The 23,779-nt window shown below is 36.6% G+C and overlaps 1 protein-coding gene across 1 annotated transcript; it reads right to left on the reverse strand.

Moving 5' to 3' along the window:
* Positions 1–12: 12 nt before the first annotated feature.
* On the reverse strand, positions 13–15,638 carry LOC137388186 (serine hydroxymethyltransferase, mitochondrial-like). Its single transcript, XM_068074690.1, has 11 exons — positions 15,489–15,638; positions 14,599–14,828; positions 14,238–14,438; positions 13,814–13,895; positions 13,574–13,686; positions 12,830–12,979; positions 11,717–11,828; positions 11,394–11,480; positions 7,188–7,407; positions 3,753–3,860; positions 13–520 (listed from the first exon to the last, which is right to left on the reverse strand). The coding sequence occupies exons 1-11, from the start codon at positions 15,537–15,539 to the stop codon at positions 393–395; spliced, it is 1,482 nt and encodes a 493-aa protein (XP_067930791.1). The 5' UTR covers positions 15,540–15,638; the 3' UTR covers positions 13–392.
* Between the last annotated feature and the right edge of the window lie 8,141 nt (positions 15,639–23,779).

A 23,779-nucleotide genomic window follows, 5' to 3' on the forward strand; every position in this document is an offset into this window, starting at 1 on the left:
TGAAAGTTCATATTTTATAAACTACTTTATATTTCAGATCATGTGATAATGTATGAATACAGCAGGTTTTTATGTTATACAAATACAACAAATATTTAATGACAAACGCTAGGCCTGTATGTTACACAGATGGTATAACTAAAGTTTTCTACATTTGTATTGACCCGCGCATTAGTGTATAAAGAAAGTAAAAATTTTATATCAATAGTTATGTCCTTGAAAAAACTTTGTAGGTTTGCATTCATGTGTAGAAAGCATGAGGAGTTAAGGGTGAGACTCTGCTTAGAAAAGTGCAAATAGAAACTTGAGATAGGTTTACATGTTGAAACACATTATGCATAAGAAATGAGAAGTATTTCCGCCAGCCGTGTGTCTGACAGGTCATCTTGGGTTTAGTGATCTTCAATGCCTGGCATGGGAAACTTGGATGCAAATTCAGTTACACGCTTTCTCAAATCTTCAATCGACTTTGTTGTCTCTGGGTCCTCCAAGACAAACTTCTTGAAATCCTTCAGTGTCTCTACAGAGAGATAGCCAGATTATTATGAATGATACTTCGACTAGTACAAAATGAGATAAACTAACAAAATTATTAAATGTAAACTTGGGTCGACCTTCGAACACTTCAAATCAATAGTTCCTACAGCATACATGTAACCTAGACTTTTACCTATACCATATAAGTTCAAAAAATAATTACAGGTGCACGTAGCTTGTTAAAATCTGACAGCTCAAAACAGCAGGTTTGTTACTCCTGACACCAGAAGTAGAGCTATTTGCGAGTCAAATCTAAACAACTGTGCAAGTGTGTGATTGAAGAGTGTTAGCAGATGACTGAAGGCCGGTTCACATTATGTCCCCGTTTGTCAGCGTTCATCGTCGATTATGTGAACCGTGAATTGATGGCATCGCCGACACGTCGGGAAAGTTTGCAGGTGTCAAACTTTCCCGATGCTTCGCCGAGCATCGACGGACCGCCTTTTAAATATGAACCATTTCGGCGATGGCAATTCGCGGTCGTAGATAGCGTGATTTATTCATATACGTTTCTGATAGTCGCTGCAGGACTAATGTTTCTAGTAACTAGTGATTCTTGCACGCGAAAACAAAGAGGTTCCTTCGCGAAAATTTAAAAAGAGAAGTGTCACAGAGTATTTTCTGATGCAAACGCGGATGGGTTTGTGATAGTGTGAATATGGTTATCATCGACGATCACCAAAGTATTGTGGCGATATAGTATGAACAGCCTTAACCATGTGGCAGTTAGTGGTAATCTCAGAACTCATGTATTGTCCCAGACAATATGTGTCGCGGTCACAGAAACCATGGTTAAGTCGCAAATCACGAAGTTGAGTTATCCGACTTTGAAGTTGCACCAACTGAATTTATAATATTGGTAACGATTTTTGTAACACGTGCATCTGGACCTATCAAAGAGTGATCTTTCTGAATCTGAAGTCAGTTTAGCCAATAGAAGTCTTCAACCCTCGGAAAAACCCTCTTAAAACCGTTTCTAAGCTAAACAGGAAGTACTGAAAATGGTGTCCGATAAATATAATCGTTTCTTTTTTGCCGATTTTAAAGATAACTCTGACATTTTGGACACTTATAATCAGTACTTTGGTGTTCCAACTGATGTTAAAAGCAGTAAAAGTAAAGGGAATTACGATGATAATTTCCTAACCATTCTTAAAAGATTACATTATTTAATCATAAGAATAATTATTCGATTTTATAGGGTTATTATTAGATTTAATTATAAGAATAATTATTTGAATTTCCAAGATCGAAGTATATAGTCAACGATAGTGTGCAATATGTTACTGTTGTTACTTTTTTAAAGATTTTGCTGATGATTTGGCTGTGCCCGATATCGCGGTACTGCCAAGCCGTTTTAAATATCTACAAAATTAAGTAATACATTTTCTTATAAATATACAGCTATTTCTATGACAACCAGCTAAAATCTGTTTAGATTTTTAAATTCAGCATAATCTTTTGGATAGAAACACAGAAATCTAGATGAATATCACAACCTCTTGATATTGGTTGCTATGACGTTTTGAAATGTAAACAAAATTGGGCATTGGTTTTCGCTTCTCAAACTTTAACACCAGTTTTCTCAGAACTATGTTTTCGCACTAATGGTAAACTCGCATTCAGTTTATTGACCATAAAATCAGCTGTAATTAAGCTAGAATCAAACTTTTTTTACAAAATAACTGAGAGTTTTCTCCTTCTGCTAATGTAGATAACTCCAAATCTTACAATCCCGACTTAACCATGGTTTCTGTGATCATGACCCATAGATAATGGAAAGAACATGCATGGTCAGTGAGTCTGAGCAAAATCAAGGCTACTTGATTCTATAATAATCGCGCTATTGCAATACAAACAGTACAACATTTGCCGCATGCTATAAAAATCTGAGTTTTGTTCAAAATTGGGCAACTTTACTATAGCTATGGCTTTAATGTATATTATAAAAGGAGATCTATCACAAGTTACATTCACTTTGGCCATGAGTATAGCATGTATCCCCATTGGCCGCCGCGTTACTCAAAACAGTTTTGGATTTTCTATACTTACTCCACAAGGATGCATATGATAAAACATCTATCAGTGAATGCAATCACTAAACATTCATTTAGTCCTGCACGCACCCATAAACTTGGAGTTATCTTCTATATGCCACTATCTGCGACTGACACAGTAATTAATTACTCTGAGTCATTGATGACTCTTGAATGAATCAAATAAAAAGGTTTTAACACACTTAAACTGTGTTTGTTGCAAAGCAAGAATTCAGTTATCATAGCTTACAAACATTGAACTATCTATAAAGTTCCCAGGCCATGGCTAACCATGACAAACTACTATCGCATAGGGAATACAAAAACACTGATTACAGACAAGATTCTACTACCAATTGGTTTTTTGTCACAAAAAATGTACTGCATCCAAGCAGTTTACAATGTTTATAAGATTGTTAATTTCATTGTTTGCAATTATGAAGCGACTAGCGAAATTCCCGACGTTACACGGGTATAAAAAACAGCTTATAAACAGTGGCAGGTAGTGTAGTTGCCTGTCACTTGCCATTAGCCAGGCACATTGCCAATGGCCAATGTGAGCAAGCTAGTATCTTTATTGCTACACTTGCTAAGAAGAGTCATGAGAGCAAGCTTTAGTGATGTTGCGCCAGTAAAGTAATGCAAAGCCGCTATGCGTATTTTAACCAACATAACCACTCATATCGCCCAATGAATCCAATGCATTTTGTGTAGCTCAATTGGTTAGCTTATTGCCTGGTAAAGGGAGGTTTGAAGATCAAATCTTCTGCGATACAGATTCTTCATTCCAAGATTTTAATAACTATAACTGGACGGTGAGACACTGAGATTTATATAGATAGGGAAGTATTTGATATTTAGTAAGGGCTCGCTTCTAACTACTGGACTGGGATTTCTTAATTGATTACTAGCTAAATTGCTTAAAAATTTACATAAACTCAGTCATGCAAGGTTTGATCATCTGATTCAGAAGATAACGAGATGTCTCCAAATTTAACTGCTTGATCTGTTAAAAATGATGAAGAAAACCAATATCTAAAATATATGCAAAGTGCTAGCTAGTATTGTTGGTTTATGTGTCAGTAGTGATATACTTCAGTGCATAAACTAAACACACCACAGACTTCTTTATTCTGATGCAGAACATGATATGTGCACAAATAGGCTCTCAAATCTTACTGGTTTTGCTCTTGGCCTCAGCAGCAATCTCAGCTGCCTCATTTAGGAACTTGGCAACAATCTTCATGTCAGACTCTACGTAGCCCCGAGATGTGACTGCAGGGAGGCCTATGGAAAAGTATTTGTCAACTGAATAACAAGTCAATCCAATAATAAACAACAGAGTTTCGCTCAGATACATGGTCTGTATGAACTTATCAATGAGTGGAAAGCTCAGACTCCCTTTATTCAAGTATTCATACACAGACAATGCATGAATACTACCTTTCATTTGGTACATTAAAATAATCTTATGTAAAGTGTAAATTATTACGAAAAATCAACTTCAATAAAATCATCTGACAACATGCTGTGTTGTGCAGCCAATGAGCACTTCCTAGATAAACAGTAGCGTTACTATAGAAGAAACACTGTATATCTCCATGTAGGAGAAACACTGTATATCTCCATGTAGGGGTAACACTGTATATCTCCATGTAGGAGAAACACTGTATGTCTCATTTTAGAAGAAACACTATGTCTCCTTGTAGAAGAAGCACTGTATGTCTCTTTGTGAGAGATGTACAGTGCTTCTCCTACAACGAAGACACCACATGCCTTCATGTAGCAAGAGCAATGAATGTCAGTAGATTTGGCAGTCTACTGAAAATGTCGATAGATTTGGCAGTCTACTGGAAATGTCAGTAGATTTGGCAGTCTACTGAAAATGTCAGTAGATTTGGCAGTCTAGCAAAAATGTTTATCCAGGCCAAATATACAGAGCCTGTCATACCAATTTAATAGTATTCATATAAAACTTCTATAAATTAGACAGTTCTATAACGTAAACCTATAACATAAATTCCACTTAACGTAAAGAATTGTTGTAAATAAAAAAACAAATGGACAGACACCGCACTTACATTACACAAACATTTTTGTTTCACTTCATTGCATATACATAGACATATACATAGACATATACATAGACATATACATACAATTATTTTTACTTGTATCATATACATCGCTGCACATAAAAAGAAAAAAATGATTTAAATTGACACAGAAGGTGTGCGCTCACTGTAATGTGAAATTACCGTAATCATGAAGCTCACACAAGGTGAAAGTAAGAAAGCAAGTAAGAAAGTAAAGTTGTCGATACAAACCTATAATACCAGTTACTGTAAAGCCATTAAATAAGAGTTATATTTAGTATTTTCCTATTTGAAGGGCCAAAGGGGTGAGTTTGGGAAGATCTTGGACCATATTAAACAATTTATATGTATTTTACTGTTCGCGTAACATATAGTTCTTATAACGTAAACGTTCTCGGAACGGATTACTTATATTGTAGGAGCGTCTATTGTACAGGCTTCTTACACATGCTGTGAAGCAGACAGCGGGTCTGAATAAAAACGGTGTGCAGCACCATTTATCATCTTACTCTAAAAGTCAATGCTAAGAATTTTTGGTGATGTTGATAGCAATAGAGTACAAAGAGGGAAAAAGTGATAAAGGTACAGTGCACCCTCGAGATACGATTACCCTGATATACGATTTTTTCACCTTACGAAGTCAAACATTGCAATATCTTCACCTCGTTATACGAATTTTATTTCACCATACGAATTTGAGAAAAGTTTCGCCCGAGTTAAAATTTGGCTGTCGGTGAGCTCATAACACACGTCGAAATAAAAAAGACACCGAAATATAGTTTGCCGAAAACATTCTTAGAACGTTTAAAAGAGACACGATGATCGACTTCTCTCATGTCCGCGTGAAGAATTTCGTGTAAAACACACAAGCGAGAGCAAATATTCATTTGTAGCGCTATTATAGCTTTTACTATAAACTTTCAAGTCAGCATACGTATATAACTACGAGTATCTACATTTAATTCGTTATCTATGGAATCTGAGACCGATACAAACGTTACAAAACGAAGGAAAAAATGATTTCTATGTCAACAAAGTTGGATATCGTAAATAAGAAGAAGGGACCCGTATTATTAACATTGTCAAGGAATATGATCGCAACCAATCAGCATTTGTAAATATTACTAAAACAAGAACTCCATTAAAGCAAGCACAAGAAAGAGCTTCCGACTGAAGATTTGAATGAGCTATGTCATGCACGCGATCAGCATTCAAAAGGAGCAACCATTTAGTAAAGGCGAGGATGTAGAAGATACAGAAAACCCCACATTCGCAGAAAGATTTCAAGTGTTTAATTTACTGATGTGTACATTAAAACAATGCATGTATAATATATATTATTTATCTCTTGTGTGGCATGTTTTTCATATTTTATTCATTTTATTTGTTTCCTTTTGATTTTATGTTTTATTTTCTTGTTTAACCATGTCTTTGCATATGGGCTTTGTTATCTTCTACATAAATACAATTCATCGTATGTTTGTATGTAACTCATATAACTAGCTACTCAAGATAGTTGACGCATCCACATTACTTTCTGAAACTTGCTAAAGCCCTGTCCCCCCTAGGGTATGAATACATACAAACTTTGTATGTATGGTTACATTGATTCTTGTGCACATTTCATATAAGACAAACTACTGTACCACATTCTCTGGATCCTTTTACAAGCGCTAGCTAGCAATTTTCTGCATTGCACCATGTAGAAGTAGAAAAATTGGACAGGAATGGACAACTTCTTTTAGCCTGCTAAAAAATTCCAATTCATTACGTTTGAAATTTATTTTCAAGTGTACAGCACCATAACTAGCATTGATACATTTTTGCCTCCTCTCTGCTTTACTCGCTACATGTACCAGCTAAAGCCACGTTACTCCAAAGGTATGAACGTCCTGTCCTGTATAGAAAATAAAATTTTATTTTTCTTTTTGGTAGCCATTAAATGGTCAAGTGTGTGAGAGGCCGCTTTCTATAACTGCATCGCTCGGCCTTATTGATTTAGATTGAAAAAGGTTTCAACCAGATAGGCTAAAGTTTATAGTGAAAGTGAAGATAGGAACTGCTGAAGGATAAACTTTCGTGATAAAAAGTTGAAATTCAGTAAAAATAGTTCAAAATACATACTAAAACTTAGTTTTAAGAGTAGGTTTAGCAAGCTAAACTTACTTGAAGTGAATTCAAAGTTTATGTTATGCGTACCTTTTGAAGGCAAGAACTCCTTACCGTACGTACTGCATTTGGTGCACACATTATTTTGCGTTTTATTGCAGATCATAACCATTAAAATACACTAAATACAATACAGTTACTGTAGGTAACTATAATTACTAAAGTTAACATACTATTTTGTTGCTAATTGTCAATATGTACACATTTTATTAAAAAGATTGACGATTTTTACCAGGGGGTGCTTGTATTATATAATTACAATGGTCTCTATACCCCTACATACGATTTTTTCACCATACGAAGCCAACCCTGGAACGAATTAACATTGTATCTCGAGGGTGCACTGTACCTATTCGCACGCCTCCTGGGTAGAGGGCGCTCTTGTCTCCAGGCACCGTGTTCTTATTCACACTTATCTCAGCCAGTTCACATATCCTGTCGACTCGTGTACCATCTAGTCCTCTAGGAGTGAGGTCCCAGAGCATGAGATGGCACTCAGTACCCCCTGACACTAAGGTATTGCCGGTATCAATCAGCTCCTGAGCCAATACTTGGGAATTTCTCAAAACCTACAATCAACAGAGTAACTAGCGATATGCTGATATGTAAACACCGCTATGTATATATATATATATATATATATATATATATATATATATATATATATATATATGTATATATATGTATATATATATGTATATATATATATGTATATATATATATATATATACAGTCAAACATGGATAACTCAAACTTCACTACAAGTTATCAGAGCACTGTCACAAGTGCATGTATTTATCAGTAGATACATGTACATATACAAACTATATATAAATCAAAAGCATAGATTGCTTGTTCAAGTTCTCACGTGAAATTTTTAAAAATTTTATCAGAAAGTATACTTTTTTTATCACTTGAGATTTGTTGTTGTTTTAGGTGATGTGACTGTCAGGACATTTTCAGATTAAAATTGGCAAAACTTGAATGCTCAGAAAAAGAGACATCTTTTTCTTCTGAGCGTTTTAATCAAGATCAATTTTGCGATTTTACTTTAAGGTCAGCTGAAGGTTTCCATGATTTCTTTTGCTTCCGATGGGCCATCGCAAAGCGGATGTTTGGTAAAATTTGATCTTTTGCAAACCTTTGGAAAAGTCGTTAACGAAAATATTTTGCCGATGGTGGTAATAATGACGTCTAACTACTAAAAGTTGATGTTTATCTCTATGGATTGGAATAAAGTGATATTCTCAAATGATAACAACCATCTCGGCAGCCGTTAGGCAAAAAGCTGTTCGAGTTAATGATGATAAGTTCGAGTTATCTAAAGCAATTTATCATTGCGTGGGAACGGACCAAACAAATCCATTCGAGTTAACCATGTGTTCGAGCTATCCAAGGGCGAGTTATCTGAGTTTCACTGTATCTGAAATAATATGTACAGTATTTTCATTTTAGTGTCTTAGTACGACATAAGCGATGCACACAATTGTAAACTCTAGCATACGGTGCGATGCGCAGAGAATGGACATGCTTTGTTATGCTTGTGGTGGAGAAAGACAGTATCAGTTGTGCCTGCTAGTTATCGATCTGTCACGCGTTTGAGTTGTTTTATTTTTGACTTTCATTATGGTTCCAAAGCGCAAGGTAGATTCGTCTAATGGTAATGCATCAAAGAAAAGCCATCATGGAGCTGTAACTAGATATACACTATGTTTCCATGGTGCGCAGTACTGCAAAGCAGCCCCCTCCGAAGTCGAGGGGATTGTACGTTTCCATGCTGCGCAGTGGTTTTCAGCAAAAACCGCAAATTAGCCAAAGAAAATAAATTGTATAAATCGAATCGCCTGATGGAGAAATAGAATCGATCACGGATACCGAACGTCATAAACGGTCTCTTTATGATTGTCGTCCTTATACTTTTATTTACAATACACATTCACAAGGTTTTACAAACCTTAACACACTTTTTACATAGTAATATATCTTTAAAAGTATTTTTAAGTAATATATTATTTAAACGTTAATTTAGGACTTGCCACCTATTTTTCGAAAAGTGTTGGCATCGATAACAATGTCCAGGAAAGTAATCACCTCATCATCCTCGTGAATGCAGACCATAATTAAATTTAGGTGAAAGAAGATCGGAAGAATAGAAAAAAAAACAAGATTAGCAGGACAACCTTTGTACTAGTTTATGGCCCTCGAAGAATCCGTCTTCACGGCATGAGAGCTATGCGCAGCCACTGCGCAGTCGCTGTTTCCTTTCTGCGAATTTGCACTGGCTTCGCACTGATCAGTGCGCAGTGATTTCAGTGCGAAGACGCCGTTTCCATGATTCGGAGATAGCGCAACTCCGAAGCACTGCGCATCATGGAAACATAGTGATTAATAAGAGTACGGAGTTACTTATTCAGGATGTTCTTACACTGAAATTCGAGTTACTCACGTGTTTCATGAACTGATCAATGTCATCATAAGTCAAAGACCCTCTATGTACTACCAGTTGTAGCATCACAACCTGGTTATTAAGTTTTATTCAAACAACACAAATCATTGGGACTGATCCCTAATCGTTTACAAGATATCCTGACTTGGATCTCCAACAATGCAGTCAAACATGTTCACATTCACTAGTGTTACACGCTACAAATTTTTGAGCTTCGAAGTTGTGGTTTTGATCGTAGGAATGAGGAGGACGTATTTACATGATACGCAGGAGTGGTCGCATGACTCGCAATTATTCGTAGCTGACGAGTTTACGTGCTAAAAAATAAATTGTCGCACAACTCGACGTTTTCTATATTAGTCTGTTGCGCTTTTAGCTGCAACGGGGCACATATTTCATATCATGGCTGACACTCCTAAAATGTATCTACGGTCAAATGTCAAAGCGTGTAAGAAATTTTTCTTTCAAATTTGGTTAATTTTTTACTTTATTTTGGAGATATTTTTAAAACACATGCATTAAAAACTGAGCTGCGTAGGGAAGCTGTAAGGACGTAATATGAATGAGTACGATGAAAATCCAACCTCCGATCGCAAAGATTTGTGCAATAATACAAATGTTGATGTTCCCATCATACGCAGTACTTCGTTGTTGATACGATGTTTTCAAAACTACCATTCCTTGAAACGGAGGTTTGAATCGCTTCGACGAATTAAAGATTCAACGAATTAAACCATTTACATGCTGAAAAGATGAAAAATACGACAAAACTTCGTAGCACGTAACACTAGTGATTGTCGCGAGCCATCAACCACACATTTTGACAGTGTGTGTAGGCACCCCTTAATGGGCGAATACCAATAGTAGGCATTTTAACAACATTAAATAACTAGAGGACATTTCCTGGTCACCCTCGGGTGACCCTTCGGGTCACCCTCAATGAATCAATGCAGTTCTCACCTGATGTTTATGCATAAAATTAGACAAGTTATACGACTGGGGTGTGCTCAGAATTCTTTGGGTATAAAAATGTTTGTTTATGACTGAGAATATACAATGAGCATTCTGCACTCAATGATACCAATAAACATTATCAATACACACAAATACTGACAAATGGACTCAATAACATTTTAGCATTAACCGAACATGTTTGTAAGCATAGACTACAAACTCTAATGTCCTTGAAGATCTCAAATCATACTTTTAAATGTATAGTCAAGGTATAAGGGGGCGCGCACACACGCCATCAACAACATCTTCACAACTCAATGTTCACGTACTATTATGTATCCCCTATCACCACAGAAACAACTCTAACTCTTCTACAACCGTGGGGAGCGTAAATGAAAATCACATACCTAATACCATATATGCATACTAGATAAAAGTGTAGAATTTAAATGCGTTTAGTCTAAATCAGATTATAATTTAACAATTTTAGCAAATAGCTTAATCGTTGCAAGTAAATACTTTTGTAGTATTTAACTTTTAAGAAGCTAGCAACAGGAAGAGCATGAGGCCGTAAAACCTTGAAGCCTAAAACTTAACAAGCCTTGACTAAACAGGCCCCTGATAGAACACGAGTCAAGTCGCATAGACAAGGTACCATATTGGAAGAATTACAATAATGTTGGTGTTGAGGAGGATTAAGTTCAGGAGGTCAATTGACACAAGCTAAGCAGATGCACCTCGAGGCTTTATCGAAAATCATAGCCTAAAGTCTTTGTAAATAGTTGGAATTATAGATTGTGATAGCTGACTGACCGCTTGTCATGTAACACACATGTTCGATGAATGATCAAATTGTTTAATTGAATTCATTCGCTAGTCATCCTCAATCACCGGAGTAATAACTATGTACATAACAGACATTTAAAAGCAGCATATATACATGTATAAGTGAACTTGATGTTTACATATAAAAATAAGCCTGAGCAATTGCTCATACATTGTAACTCCTGAATCTACCGGAGATAGTAGAAAAGAGTTATGCAAAGGTAATTCATAGGCACATTTCTTTCTATAATAAAGAAAAAATCTCAACCATAAAAAACTGCATAACAATTTTATGCAAATCTAATCAACTCTATGAACATCCGTACGCACCTGTTTCTGGTACTCAACAAATTCAGGTCTTTTAGTTTGTTTCATGGTCGTAGCAACGGCAGCAATGGCATGCTGGTGGGGGCCGCCCTGCAAAGCAAACAGATTCATCTCATTACTGAAAGTGGAGAGCCCATCCTCAGAATTTAAAAAAAAATGTTTGTGCCTGGATAAGACATGAGCTGGCAAACGAATTACGCGGTGGTGTACACGTACATACAGTCTCTTGTTTACTGAGTGAACTCCCTACTAAGTATTCTAAGGTATTTACACTAGGAGCGTAAGCTAGGCGCTAGATTAGTGAAGGCAGCATAGCCACTACAAACCTGCAGGGTCGGAAATACGGCTTGGTTTATCTTATCCTCATAATCATACATGATGTCATTTCCTTTTTTGTCAACTCCTTTCTTTCCCTTCCGATAGAAGATGATTCCAGCCCTTTAAGTAGAAAGACAACGATATCACGAGTGTCTAATAGCTGCACTATGAATGAAAAGTACTGAAAATCAGCCAAAAGTTTTTGGCATCACTAGCTGTTGTCAGTGTCACCCCAGTAAAGCAGTTCCAGTACACATAAACTGAGGGTTCAAACTGAGACTACAAGAGAGAGGCACTAGGGTTTGTGTTAACATTTTACTCAACTAACACTCATGATCAGTTACAATACTTAATTCTATTAAAAACGTTAGCAAACAGTAACAAAAGTCAATTAGGCACTGTATAACTGTCTTGCCACCACATCTTAATGTTAGCTTGTTGGAACAAGAGCCCACCACTACAGTTATCGCGCGCACGTTTAGCTTTAGTACCCGTAAATCAAGAAGCCTGGTGTGAAGAACACCACACTACTTACAATGCAGGCCACCAAACTTTAACCATTGTTTGAAAAAGTGGTTGATTGAAGAAGCTTCAGAAAAGTCCCCCCACCCTATAATAACAAAAGAGCTAAATATACATGTATAATACATAAAATCGGATAACTAGTAATAAGCATGCATACACCCATCGCTATATGCATAGTCCAGTCATATAAATTACTAGACTGATTGCTTTCACAATAAAACTCACTACTACTGGTAAATTACATAGATTTTTTTTAAGGAAACTTCACCTACAATCAACTTTATTGAGCAAAACCTATAAAATAAATGCCTACATGTATGACCAGACAGGAAATAATTAATACATGTTTTGTGAAGGCTGCTACATTATACATTCTTTATCTACACTTGATATACATACAAATGTGCTAAACATTGCATGCTTGTGCTAGCAATACCATTAGCTCATAGTCATAAAATCTACTATTCTAACATGCCTCAAGAGGCCAACTGCAAAAGAGAAGGGATGACTGTTTGCAAGATAGCCAGCAGCCAGCATTTGTCGGGGACAGAAAGACTGAGTTTGTAAACTAGTAAAACGTAGGAATTGAAGGCTACCTGGGGCCACGCAGCGACTTGTGTGTAGTCGAGGTCACAATGTCGCTGTGAGGGAACGGACTAGGCGCGACCTTGGCAGCAACGAGGCCAGCGATATGAGCCATATCTGACATGAGAATAGAGTTGGTACCGTCACAGATCTGTTTAAACCTGTCAGAAAGAGATTGAATGAGTGGTCATGCAGCACCCAATGCAATAAACTGGCTCGGCATTGACCAGGCACTGATGGCATAAAGCGACCGACTACCGGTGATTGATGGTCACCACAAGACTGCTAAGCCAATAAATCTTTAAGTAAGTATCGGTTCTGTCAGTCCAGACAACTGATATCTCAAGCATTTATTTCTAGTAGAAAGGATGAGAGCAATTACTAGAAAAGAAAGTTAAACATTCAGTGCTGTGGACTGATGACCCATAGCATAGGAACACACTAACGCTAATAATGAAGATGACTTACAAAGACACATGATGATAGGACTTATCCCTAGACCTCTGGGTACTTACTACTTAATGTAAACATATGTAACACATACATCTACGTCACTGTGTAATGAGCCGGCATTTGTACTTAACCATTTGTTTAATGACACTGAAAAAGAATTAAACGTGCGAAGGATGTGAAAGAGGATGAATCTATCTACACAGATAATCATATACTTCCCAGCAATCTTTATATATAAAAGTAAATAGCGTATCATGCGTCCGTTGGACAATAGAACTAGACAGCGCATGAATGTCCGATACCTGGCATAGTCAAGGAGGCGCGAGTGACAGGAAATTCCCGCAATGATCATTCTTGGCCTGAACAGCTTGGAGTGTTCTTCCAGTTTATCATAATCTATATAGCCAGTCGACTCCTGCGAATAACTAGATTAGTGAGTAGCCTAGACGATGACTTGATGTAAAGTAAAAGCATTGTAGAAGAGACGCAATAGACAGATGCTGAACCTTTCGCCACAAAGATACTTTAGAGAAGCAACTCACCACCAGTCTATATGGCATGCTCTCAAAGAATATGGAGGTAGCAGAAATCCTCTTAGTGTCTGTCATGAACCCATGAGTAAGACTAAAATAAATACAATACTAACAGAGTGATATGGCAATCAATTCTGTATTGGAGTACCTGATTCAGTTATTTACCAGTCTACATATACTCCTCTACTCTTCTACCTCTCTAGAGGTAGAAGAGGTAGAGGCAGATGGCAGGTAGAGGCACCTGCCTCTACCGCTCTCTCCCACTCTGGTCTTTTGAACTTCTACTAATATTGCAACCTTTCAAACAAACAATTTAACTGACAAGCGCAAAAGGAATCAGTCAAAGTTCTTCACTAGTATTAAATTTCAAAAGATGAAGTTTGAAATTGAAAATACAAAAACTAGTGTATAAGCAAGGAAATGTAAGACTTACTGGCCTCCATCTGGCAGGTCAAGCCCCATCACCCTGTCATGAGGCTTGAGTAGTCCGGTGTACACCGCGAAATTAGCTGGAGAGCCAGAATAGGGCTGTACATTAACACCCCAACTAGCAGGGTCAAGGTCAAACGCCTCCAGACACCTCTGTTGGCATAGCCTCTCTACCTGATCTACCACATGTGTGCCTCCATAGTACCTGAATAAAAATATTTCTACGAGTCCTGCACAAGATGGGTTATATACACAGCTTTTATAACTCATACCTAGTAACTTGTCTATCTCCATCCTCTTACATTACTAAGCCATTGAAACAATGATCAACAGAGATCTAAGGCTCTTGATAACAATAAAATTACCTGTTACCGGGGTAGCCTTCTGAGTACTTATTATGCAGACATGAACCAAGAGCCTCTAGGACAGCGCGGCTTGTAAAGTTTTCAGAGGCAATCAACTCTATCCCCTCCACCTGTCTTTTCTTTTCTGCTCTCATAAGAGCAACCATCTCAGGGTCTTCTTCTTCCAGACTCTCCTGCAGAGTCCATTTTGACGAAAGACAGCGAGTTGTCAGTCCGCCAAAAGAAAATGACTAAAATGTATAATAATTATCTAATTATGCTATTGAAATAACATATCCTTCACCTATGACCTATCAAGGCACCACTGAAAGGAGAGCTAAATACATGATATTAAAGAATGGCGCAAGCTTATACAAGATTATTGGAAAAATAACATCGAACATACAATTCGACTACAGGTAAAAAAGAAAAGCAAATCAATAACTTTCTATTGGTCGAACATCTTTTTGCATGTCTGTATTTTTAACTGGAGCTTGTGCAAAATGAAAACTGTAGTCAATAGTAGCAAATTATAAATGCAAAGATCTTAGCACAAAGTTTTCCGCAAAATCCTTTGTCAAAAACAAACCTTAAATCGCCCAAGTATAATGCTGGCAGTAACGTAGGAAATTAAAAAGAACGCAAGACTACAAGCAGTGTCAAAGTGCAAAGCTATTGCTATTGAAAATTGTCATACTATTGAATAAAAACTGATGAGCATGAAGACATCTTGCTCATAAATAGTCTTGCAGAAACACGCAAAACTAACGGCACCGGCTACAGGACCGTTCTTGAAGTTTAACAGTATCCATAAGTCAACTCAACGTGCTCGACTAACACTCAAAGGTATGGTGATGTTGCATTAAAATTAAACAGTTTTTTTCTGCACTGTTTGCTCTTTCAGACGTTACCTTTGTGCGTAAACTGTTTTTAATTCCGCTGATTAGCGCGCTACAAGCCATTTCTAACTTCTAACTTTCTTACGGACTCAGTGCGCCAACTATCAACCTTACAATGAATAAGATGAGAAAATGTAAAGCCTGGTTTTCCACGCTTTGCTCATCAGGCGCGCATCTCGTGCTCATACTTGGCGACGATAGCCTAGCACGAGAGAATAATTCCAACTTATTAAAAACCGTTATTAGAAGGATTTGCAAATACCGTACATTATACATATACATGTACATTATGTTGTTGCTATTTGGGTCTAACTGCAATGTAACTGAGAAATACTTCAAAACAAAACAAAATACTTTTAGTGCTGCAAAAACAAGAAATAACAAAATACATGCTTGATAAGAGCTATCCATGCTCAGGTTGAACTTGGATAGCAATCTTACAGAACAATAGTAAATGGACAGTTTTTGCAGTATTCTGCCTAAAGTGATTGTATGAGTTTGTAACGATTGATTCATAGACTAAGCTTTAACCATACTGAGGCAAGTGATTGACTCGATGTTGTGTAGTAATATACAAGGTCATGTCCTGCTACCTGTAATGATATTCCTTTTTTATCAATATGCTATTGATTTCACAGATTGTTGCGTTTTTCAGCCTTTTCACCTAGCCTGAAGGTGTAATAAAAGCATGTTGATAAAAATTAATTCATATGGCTTTCATTGTGATAAAAGTGATTATTGAACAACTGACAATTAATAGAAGCATTTGCAATTAATTTTTGGGGCAAGTAATTATTCAAAAAATTTTCTAGCATTTCCACAATTTTCTTAAAATGATAAGAACATACATTTCAAGTAGTGGTAAATAGATACACAGGCTCAATTCAGTATTCGCTCCAATATTTAGTCATCAATGATAGTGTTAGACGGAAGGAATTCTTTCTTACCTTCATACAGTTGATTGAATGTATATTTATCTTTTCTAATCACGTCCGCTAGTTAAATAAATTAGAGTTTATAAAATATTGAATTAGATTTAAATGTCAACCAATCTTCCAGCTTTTATCTATTACCTATTATAAAACTTGAAGTTGTGTGCTTCTGTAGTGTAAAAACCAACTATATGCAGAGGGCTAATAATGTGTCAGTGGTGATATACCGCTGCGCATGACCTAAACACACCACAGACTTCTTTATTCTCATGCAGAACATGATAGGGTATGTGCATAAATAGGCTTTAAAAACTTACTGGTTTTGCTCTTGGCCTCAGCAGCAATCTCAGCTGCCTCATTTAAGAACTTGGCAACAATCTTCATGTCAGACTCTACATAGCCCCGAAATGTGACTGCAGGGAGGCCTATAAAAAAGTATTTGCCAACTGAATAACAAGTCAATCCAATATTAAACAACAGAGTTTAGCTCAGATACATGGTCTGTATGAACTTATCAATCAGTGAAAAGCTCAGACTCCCTTTATTCAAGTATTCATACACAGACAACGCATGAATACTACCTTTCATTTGGTACATTAAAATAATCTAATGTAAAGTGGAAATTATTATGGAAAATCAACTTTAATACAATCAAATACAATCAGCTGGTAATGCGCTATGTCGAAAGAGAATTTTGTTAAATTACATAGGTTAGCAGCCAATAAGTGCTTTCAAAATAAACAGGAACATCACTCCTGTTATAAGGTGTTACAATGTTCCTCTTATAGCATTACTATAAGAGGAACACTGTATATCTCCATGTAGGAGGAACACTGTATGTCATCTTATAAGAGAAACACTGTATATCTCCATGTAGGAGGAACACTGTATATAATCTTATAAGAGGAACACTGTATATCTCCATGTAGGAGGAACGCTGTATGTCATCTTATAAGAGGAACACTGTATGTCTCCTTGTAGGAGAAATGCTGTATATCATCTTATAAGAGGAACACTGTATATCTCCATGTAGGAGAAACGCTGTATGTCATCTTATAAGAGGAACACTGTATGTCTCCATATAGGAGAAACACTTTATGTCATCTTATAAGAGGAACACTGTATATCTCCATGTAGGAGGAACACTGTATATAATCTTATAAGAGAAACACTGTATATCTCCATATAGGAGAATCACTGTATATAATCGTATAAGAGGAACACTGTATATCTCCATGTAGGAGAAACACTGTATTTCATCTTATAAGAGGAACACTGTATATCTCCATGTAGGAGGAACACTGTATATAATCTTATAAGAGGAACACTGTATATCTCCATAAAGGAGAAACACTGTATATAATCTTATAAGAGAAACACTGTATATCTCCATATAGGAGAAACACTGTATATAATCTTATAAGAAGAACACTGTATATCTCCATGTAGGAGAAACACTGTATATCATCTTATAAGAGGAACACTGTATATCTTCGTGTAGGAGAAACACTGTATATCATCTTATAAGAGGAACATTGTTTGTCTCCTTGTAGCATGGTTTGAATTTGTAGTCATGTTTTGTCAAGTTACAACCTAAATAGTGTCAGACAGTATGTCTAACTCAGCTTGACTCCCTGACTGTTTGTCTGTCTGTTTTGTGTTTTGGAACCAAACTTGAAAGAACCTTTATATGTTCAAATATAATCCTTGTATAGCAAAAATACGCAGTTCCAAATTGAAGAGCTGACACTTGAGCATATAATTCATAAGAAGCATCTGTCAGTGTGATTTCCAATCCTGTACAACATGTTCATATACAAGGTGTCTTGGGATGTTCAACATTTTTATTCCATGTGCTTCTAAAGCAAAATGTTAAATAGTCGCGGCTACTGATTTTCTTATTATTTCGTATTTTATTATTTCTAGCGTACTAATTCACTGTGATGTGTGTCTGTGATTTGAACAGAATTTCAATAAAACTAACTAGCTATTCAACGGTGAGGATGTAAATCTCAAAACAATTATATTTTCACTCTTCTATAGAATGCTGTGTCACAAAGCAAATTGATGCAAGTTACTTTGGGAGCAATCCCTCGAAGATGGAGTATGACATCTGCTTAGCTTACTGCAACCAGAGGCTGTGTTTGTTTTAAGAATATCGTTGCACCAACATTAGCTCTGTTATCTTAGCTGGACATGCCTGAGTCTAGTGGCGAAGAAACATCGATGACTGGAGACATGTGCACTTGTATAGAGTAATTTAAAGCAAGTTACTAAGTGACAAATAAAAGACATAAATTTGATAAGCCACTTGCCGAGAATACATTTAATAAGTCAGTAATGCTCATGAAATTGAACGGTATCAACAAGCAGTGAAGAGAAGTGTGGATGATGCATTGGTGCTAGTTAGTCCATTGTCATTTTTTCTTGCAGCAAACTATCTCTGTTCTTGCACCTCATTTCTGACATCTAATAACTGGCGATCATATGTCATCTGGTCTACCATATCTAGACGACTCTTCTTTTTACATATCTTGCATGTAGCTGTACAGCTGTCTATATGTAATGTTTTTAGCAATTTCTTGTAGTTTTTAGTACATATAAACTACTTCAGCTTAATAATTGCTAGAACTCTTTCCCTTTTCATGTCACACATTTAATTACAGTGGAACCTCGGCGCTTGACTTCCTCGTTACACATCTAATTACAGTGGAACCTCGGCAGTCACACATCTAATTACAGTGGAACCTCGGCAGTCACACATCTAATTACAGTGGAACCTCGGCAGTCACACATCTAATTACAGTGGAACCTCGGCAGTCACACATCTAATTACAGCAAAACCTCGGCAGTCAACATCTAATTACAGTAGAACCTCGGCAGTCACATATCTAATTACAGTGGAACCTCAGCAGTCACACATCTAATTGCAGTGGAACCTCGGCAGTCACACATCTAATTACAGTGGAACCTCAAAAGTCACTCATCTAATTACAGTAGAACCTCGGCAGTCACGCATTTAATTACAGTGGAACCTCAGCAGTCACGCATCTAATTACAGTGGAACCTCAGCAGCCACACATCTAATTACAGTGAAACCTCGGCAGTCACACATCTAATTACAGTAGAACCTCGGCAGTCACACATTTAATTACAGTGGAACCTCAGCAGTCACACATCTAATTACAGTGGAACCTCGGCAGTCACACATCTAATTACAGCAAAACCTTGGCAGTCACACATCTAATTACAGTAGAACCTCGGCAGTCACATATCTAATTACAGTGGAACCTCGGCAGTCGCACATCTAATTACAGTAGAACCTCGGCAGTCACACATCTAATTACAGTGGAACCTCAGCAGTCACACATCTAATTGCAGTGGAACCTCGGCAGTCACACATCTAATTACAGTGGAACCTCAGCAGTCACACATCTAATTACAGTAGAACCTCGGCAGTCACATATCTAATTGCAGTGGAACCTCGGCAGTCACACATATAATTACAGTGGAACCTCAGCAGTCACACATCTAATTACAGTGGAACCTCGGCAGTCACGCATCTAATTACAGTGGAACCTCGGCAGTCACGCATCTAATTACAGTGGAACCTCAGCAGTCACACATCTAATTACAGTGAAACCTCGACAGTCACACATCTAATTACAGTGGAACCTCGGCAGTCACACATCTAATTACAGTGGAACCTCGGCAGTCACACATCTAATTACAGTGGAACCTCGGCAGTCACACATCTAATTACAGTAGAACCACGGCAGTCACACATCTAATTACAGTAGAACCTCGGCAGTCACATATCTAACTACAGTAGAACCTCGGCAGTCACACATCTAATTACAGTAGAACCTCAGCAGTCACACATCTAATCACAGTGGAACCTCGGCAGTCACACATCTAATTACAGTAGAACCTCAGCAGTCACACATCTAATTACAGTAGAACCTCAGCGCTTGACTTCCTCGTTACTTGAACAAATTGGTGCTCAACCAAAATATTCATTTAATAAATGCACTTGAATCCGAAGAGATTTTTCGAATCTAAATTAAAAATTCTTCGTAAATTTTTCATATAGCAAATGATTATCGACTTGAGTAATTAATACACTAACATAATATAGTCTGTTATAGATAATAAGAACAAGTACTTTATTTACACTAACATATATCGCCTGTTATAGCTATATATGCTATATAGCTATAACAGACTATATACATATAGTCTGTTATAGCTATATATGGTTTATAGCATATATAATATAGCTATATATGCTATTACAATACTCTCTGTATTACTGTACAGTAGTTGAGTTTGGTGTTGTTTATCTCTTACCTAACAAAATTGATAACCAAACGGTATGCCTTGTGATAGTTAATTTACTGCATTTCTATTATAGTGTATTAAGCAAGATAAATCTAAGATGTACGATGTCCTGGGCTGTTACCATTGAATGGGTAACTAAACGCAATAAAGTTTATCTGATATATCTTTTTAATATATAATGCTTATATATGAATCTAACTGTTTGTTTTTTGTTTTGTTGGTCTGCCGTATGTCCAGTTATAACGATAAAATACACAAACTTGCAGCGCTTGCTAGCATTAGGAATAAAAACCACTTTGCATTGGAATTGAGCTCAGTAATACCGGTTTCATTGACAACCTCATTAACTACTATGTCATGCGGCCACCTCGCCATACAATGAAATAATTCTGAACATATTTATTACACTTGCCAAGCTCTAATGGCACATGGGACTGCCAGTGTACTAGAAGAAAAATATGTACCCAGACTTTTTCAAAATGTTATAAAACTATATACATAAATCTCAAAGTTTGTGTGTGTGTCTGTATGTGCGTAATTCAGTTTTTCCAGTTATAGCTATTAAAATTTAGGAATGAAATATCCGTTTCATGCTAGATTTGATCTCGGAACCTCTCCTTCGCTGCCTTAAGATCTTACCAATCAAGCTACGCGATATATGTCACTATGTGGGTGTATTTGTCACTATGTGGCTGAAAATACGCATAGCATTACGTTACGACACAACGGCACCAAAGCTTGCTCTCACGGCTCTTATTAATAAGTTTCGCAACACTAGCTTACTCAAATTAGCTATTGGCAATGTGCCAGGCTAATGACGAGTGGCAGGCAACTACATTACCTGTCACTGTGAATAAGCTGATTTTTAAAACTCGTGCAACGCCGAGCATTTTGCTAGTATATGTATACGTATATAGCATGAACTTAATTAAATTCATAGCAGACACAGAAATAAACGAACACCTTCATTTAAAAGTTTGAATAATAAATGTTGTATATGCTGATAAAATAAGTGTTCTATTCAACATCTTTTTTATTGCCCATGTTACGCCGGGGATTCAGCTGGTACAGTATGTAGTTTGCTGAGAAACGGATGTCAGATAAGGACAAATATTGCACACAGTTGACCGGTAAGCTGGACATGTATGGAAGGCATCCATAAGATCATTATATCCTGATCATCCTTACACTCCTTATACTCTTTACTGAAACCAGTGAGTCTAATTCTTAGTGACTCACTAGGGAGCGTTCGGAACTGAGTCAAATTCTTTTGCCACAAACGCTGACAAGAGCATCTATCTCACCAACCGAAACAACCTTAAATCCATCTTTAACACGAATGCTGGTCAGCGATTAGCTCACTCTTTCTCATTGTAATTCAGTCAACAATTTATAGCATTGTTTTCAGGGATGGTCTCTCTGACTCAGTGCTAATCTCATTACAATATATTCTCTTTGTTCTTTCATTATCTCGTTTCTCTTACTGGGACTGCTTGTTCTTCTCTGCTGCGTGATTTAGCCCTCATTAATTTATCTCATCATTTTCTCATAAGGTCACGTTATACCCATTGTACCGGTTATAAAAATCATAGCATGTACATCTATGTATTAATGAATTTCACAATTGTTAGAGAAATTATGAGTTACCTTCTCTTGTAAAGTAATCAGGTTGGCTCTTTTGTTTTAAGGCTAACTTTTACTCACATCTATGATGAATATCTGAACTCTCTATTTTTCTAGTTAGATTGTTGATATAAATAGAATATTTGTTAGATTATTGTTATATATGTTAGAAGTTAGAATATTGTTATACATGTATATGTTAGAAGCTAGAATATTGAATATGCCATATTACAGAAACAAGTGAGAAAGTTTGTGATTGTTAGACTGCATATTTTATGCAAAAAACGTACTTCCATCTTACAGTCAGTGCTGCTAGGTAGCAAAAGCATGGCCAAGCAAACACTAGCTCAGAATATTTATAAAGTGTGGTTGAAATTCGATGCTTTCTGTATTCTTACTGTACTCATGCTTGTTGGCTATTATAATATGTATATATGTTATAAATATGTGTAGGTCAGCCATTGCATACAAAATGGCGTAGCTCGCTATAGTACTAGTACAGCTTAGCTCCTTCGACTTGTTTGTTTGCAATTACTGGCAATAATTTTTATTGTAACGTTACTAAGGATTTTCTATGTAATATAATATGCTCTTTTAGTATTCAGTTTTTATTATAGAAAACTGTTCAATTTTTATATTGTGCTACATACTTCTTGCACTTTTAGTTATAATCATTGTCCGTAATAAATTTGCAATTGTCTATTAATTTGCATAAAACAATCCTGTTTATAATTTTTATAACTACTAAGAACAAAAGCATTGGCAAATGATGCAAAATGCATAAATATAATTATCATTGCGAATACAATAAATTGCTTGTTTGGAGGCCTAAAATTGTGAAATTGCAAGTAAACATATTCAAGCACATATAATAAGAGCTATTCACTATGATGCAGCAGAAAACTTGTGAATATGGAGTTGTCATCTTTATAACTGCAGCGTGAGTCAGAGCAAAACCTGAGCTGTCTTGCGGGATGCTTGATAAATGCTCTAAGGCTACCAAAAGTAGTTTCATTGGCTGAAAAACAAAGACCGGTCCATTTTAATACTATATAAATAGTAGGTGCGGTCGATGGAACTTTCGATGCGTTTGTATAGGATCCGCTGGTGGCGTAACTTTTCCTAAACGACACTGAGTTTATTGAATAAAAAAATAATGGAATAGTTACTTACGTTACGTACTCAAATACGCCCTCAAACTTGTTGTGATTAACAAAACCCACGCTAAATACGCAGTCCAATAAGAAAAAGGTAAACAGTAATTTTGCCTACGTAATTACCGCCAAAGCGTGCATTCCTCATTCTTCTCGCATTGAAAAACTTGTCATTATGCCGCTGCGACATCTTGCGAACAGTCTGATAAGTTAGACTGGCCTAGACTGGTAATAGAAATTTACTACGATTGAC

Source organism: Watersipora subatra, chromosome 2, assembly GCF_963576615.1.
Source record: "Watersipora subatra chromosome 2, tzWatSuba1.1, whole genome shotgun sequence".
NCBI lineage: Eukaryota > Metazoa > Bryozoa > Gymnolaemata > Cheilostomatida > Watersiporidae > Watersipora > Watersipora subatra.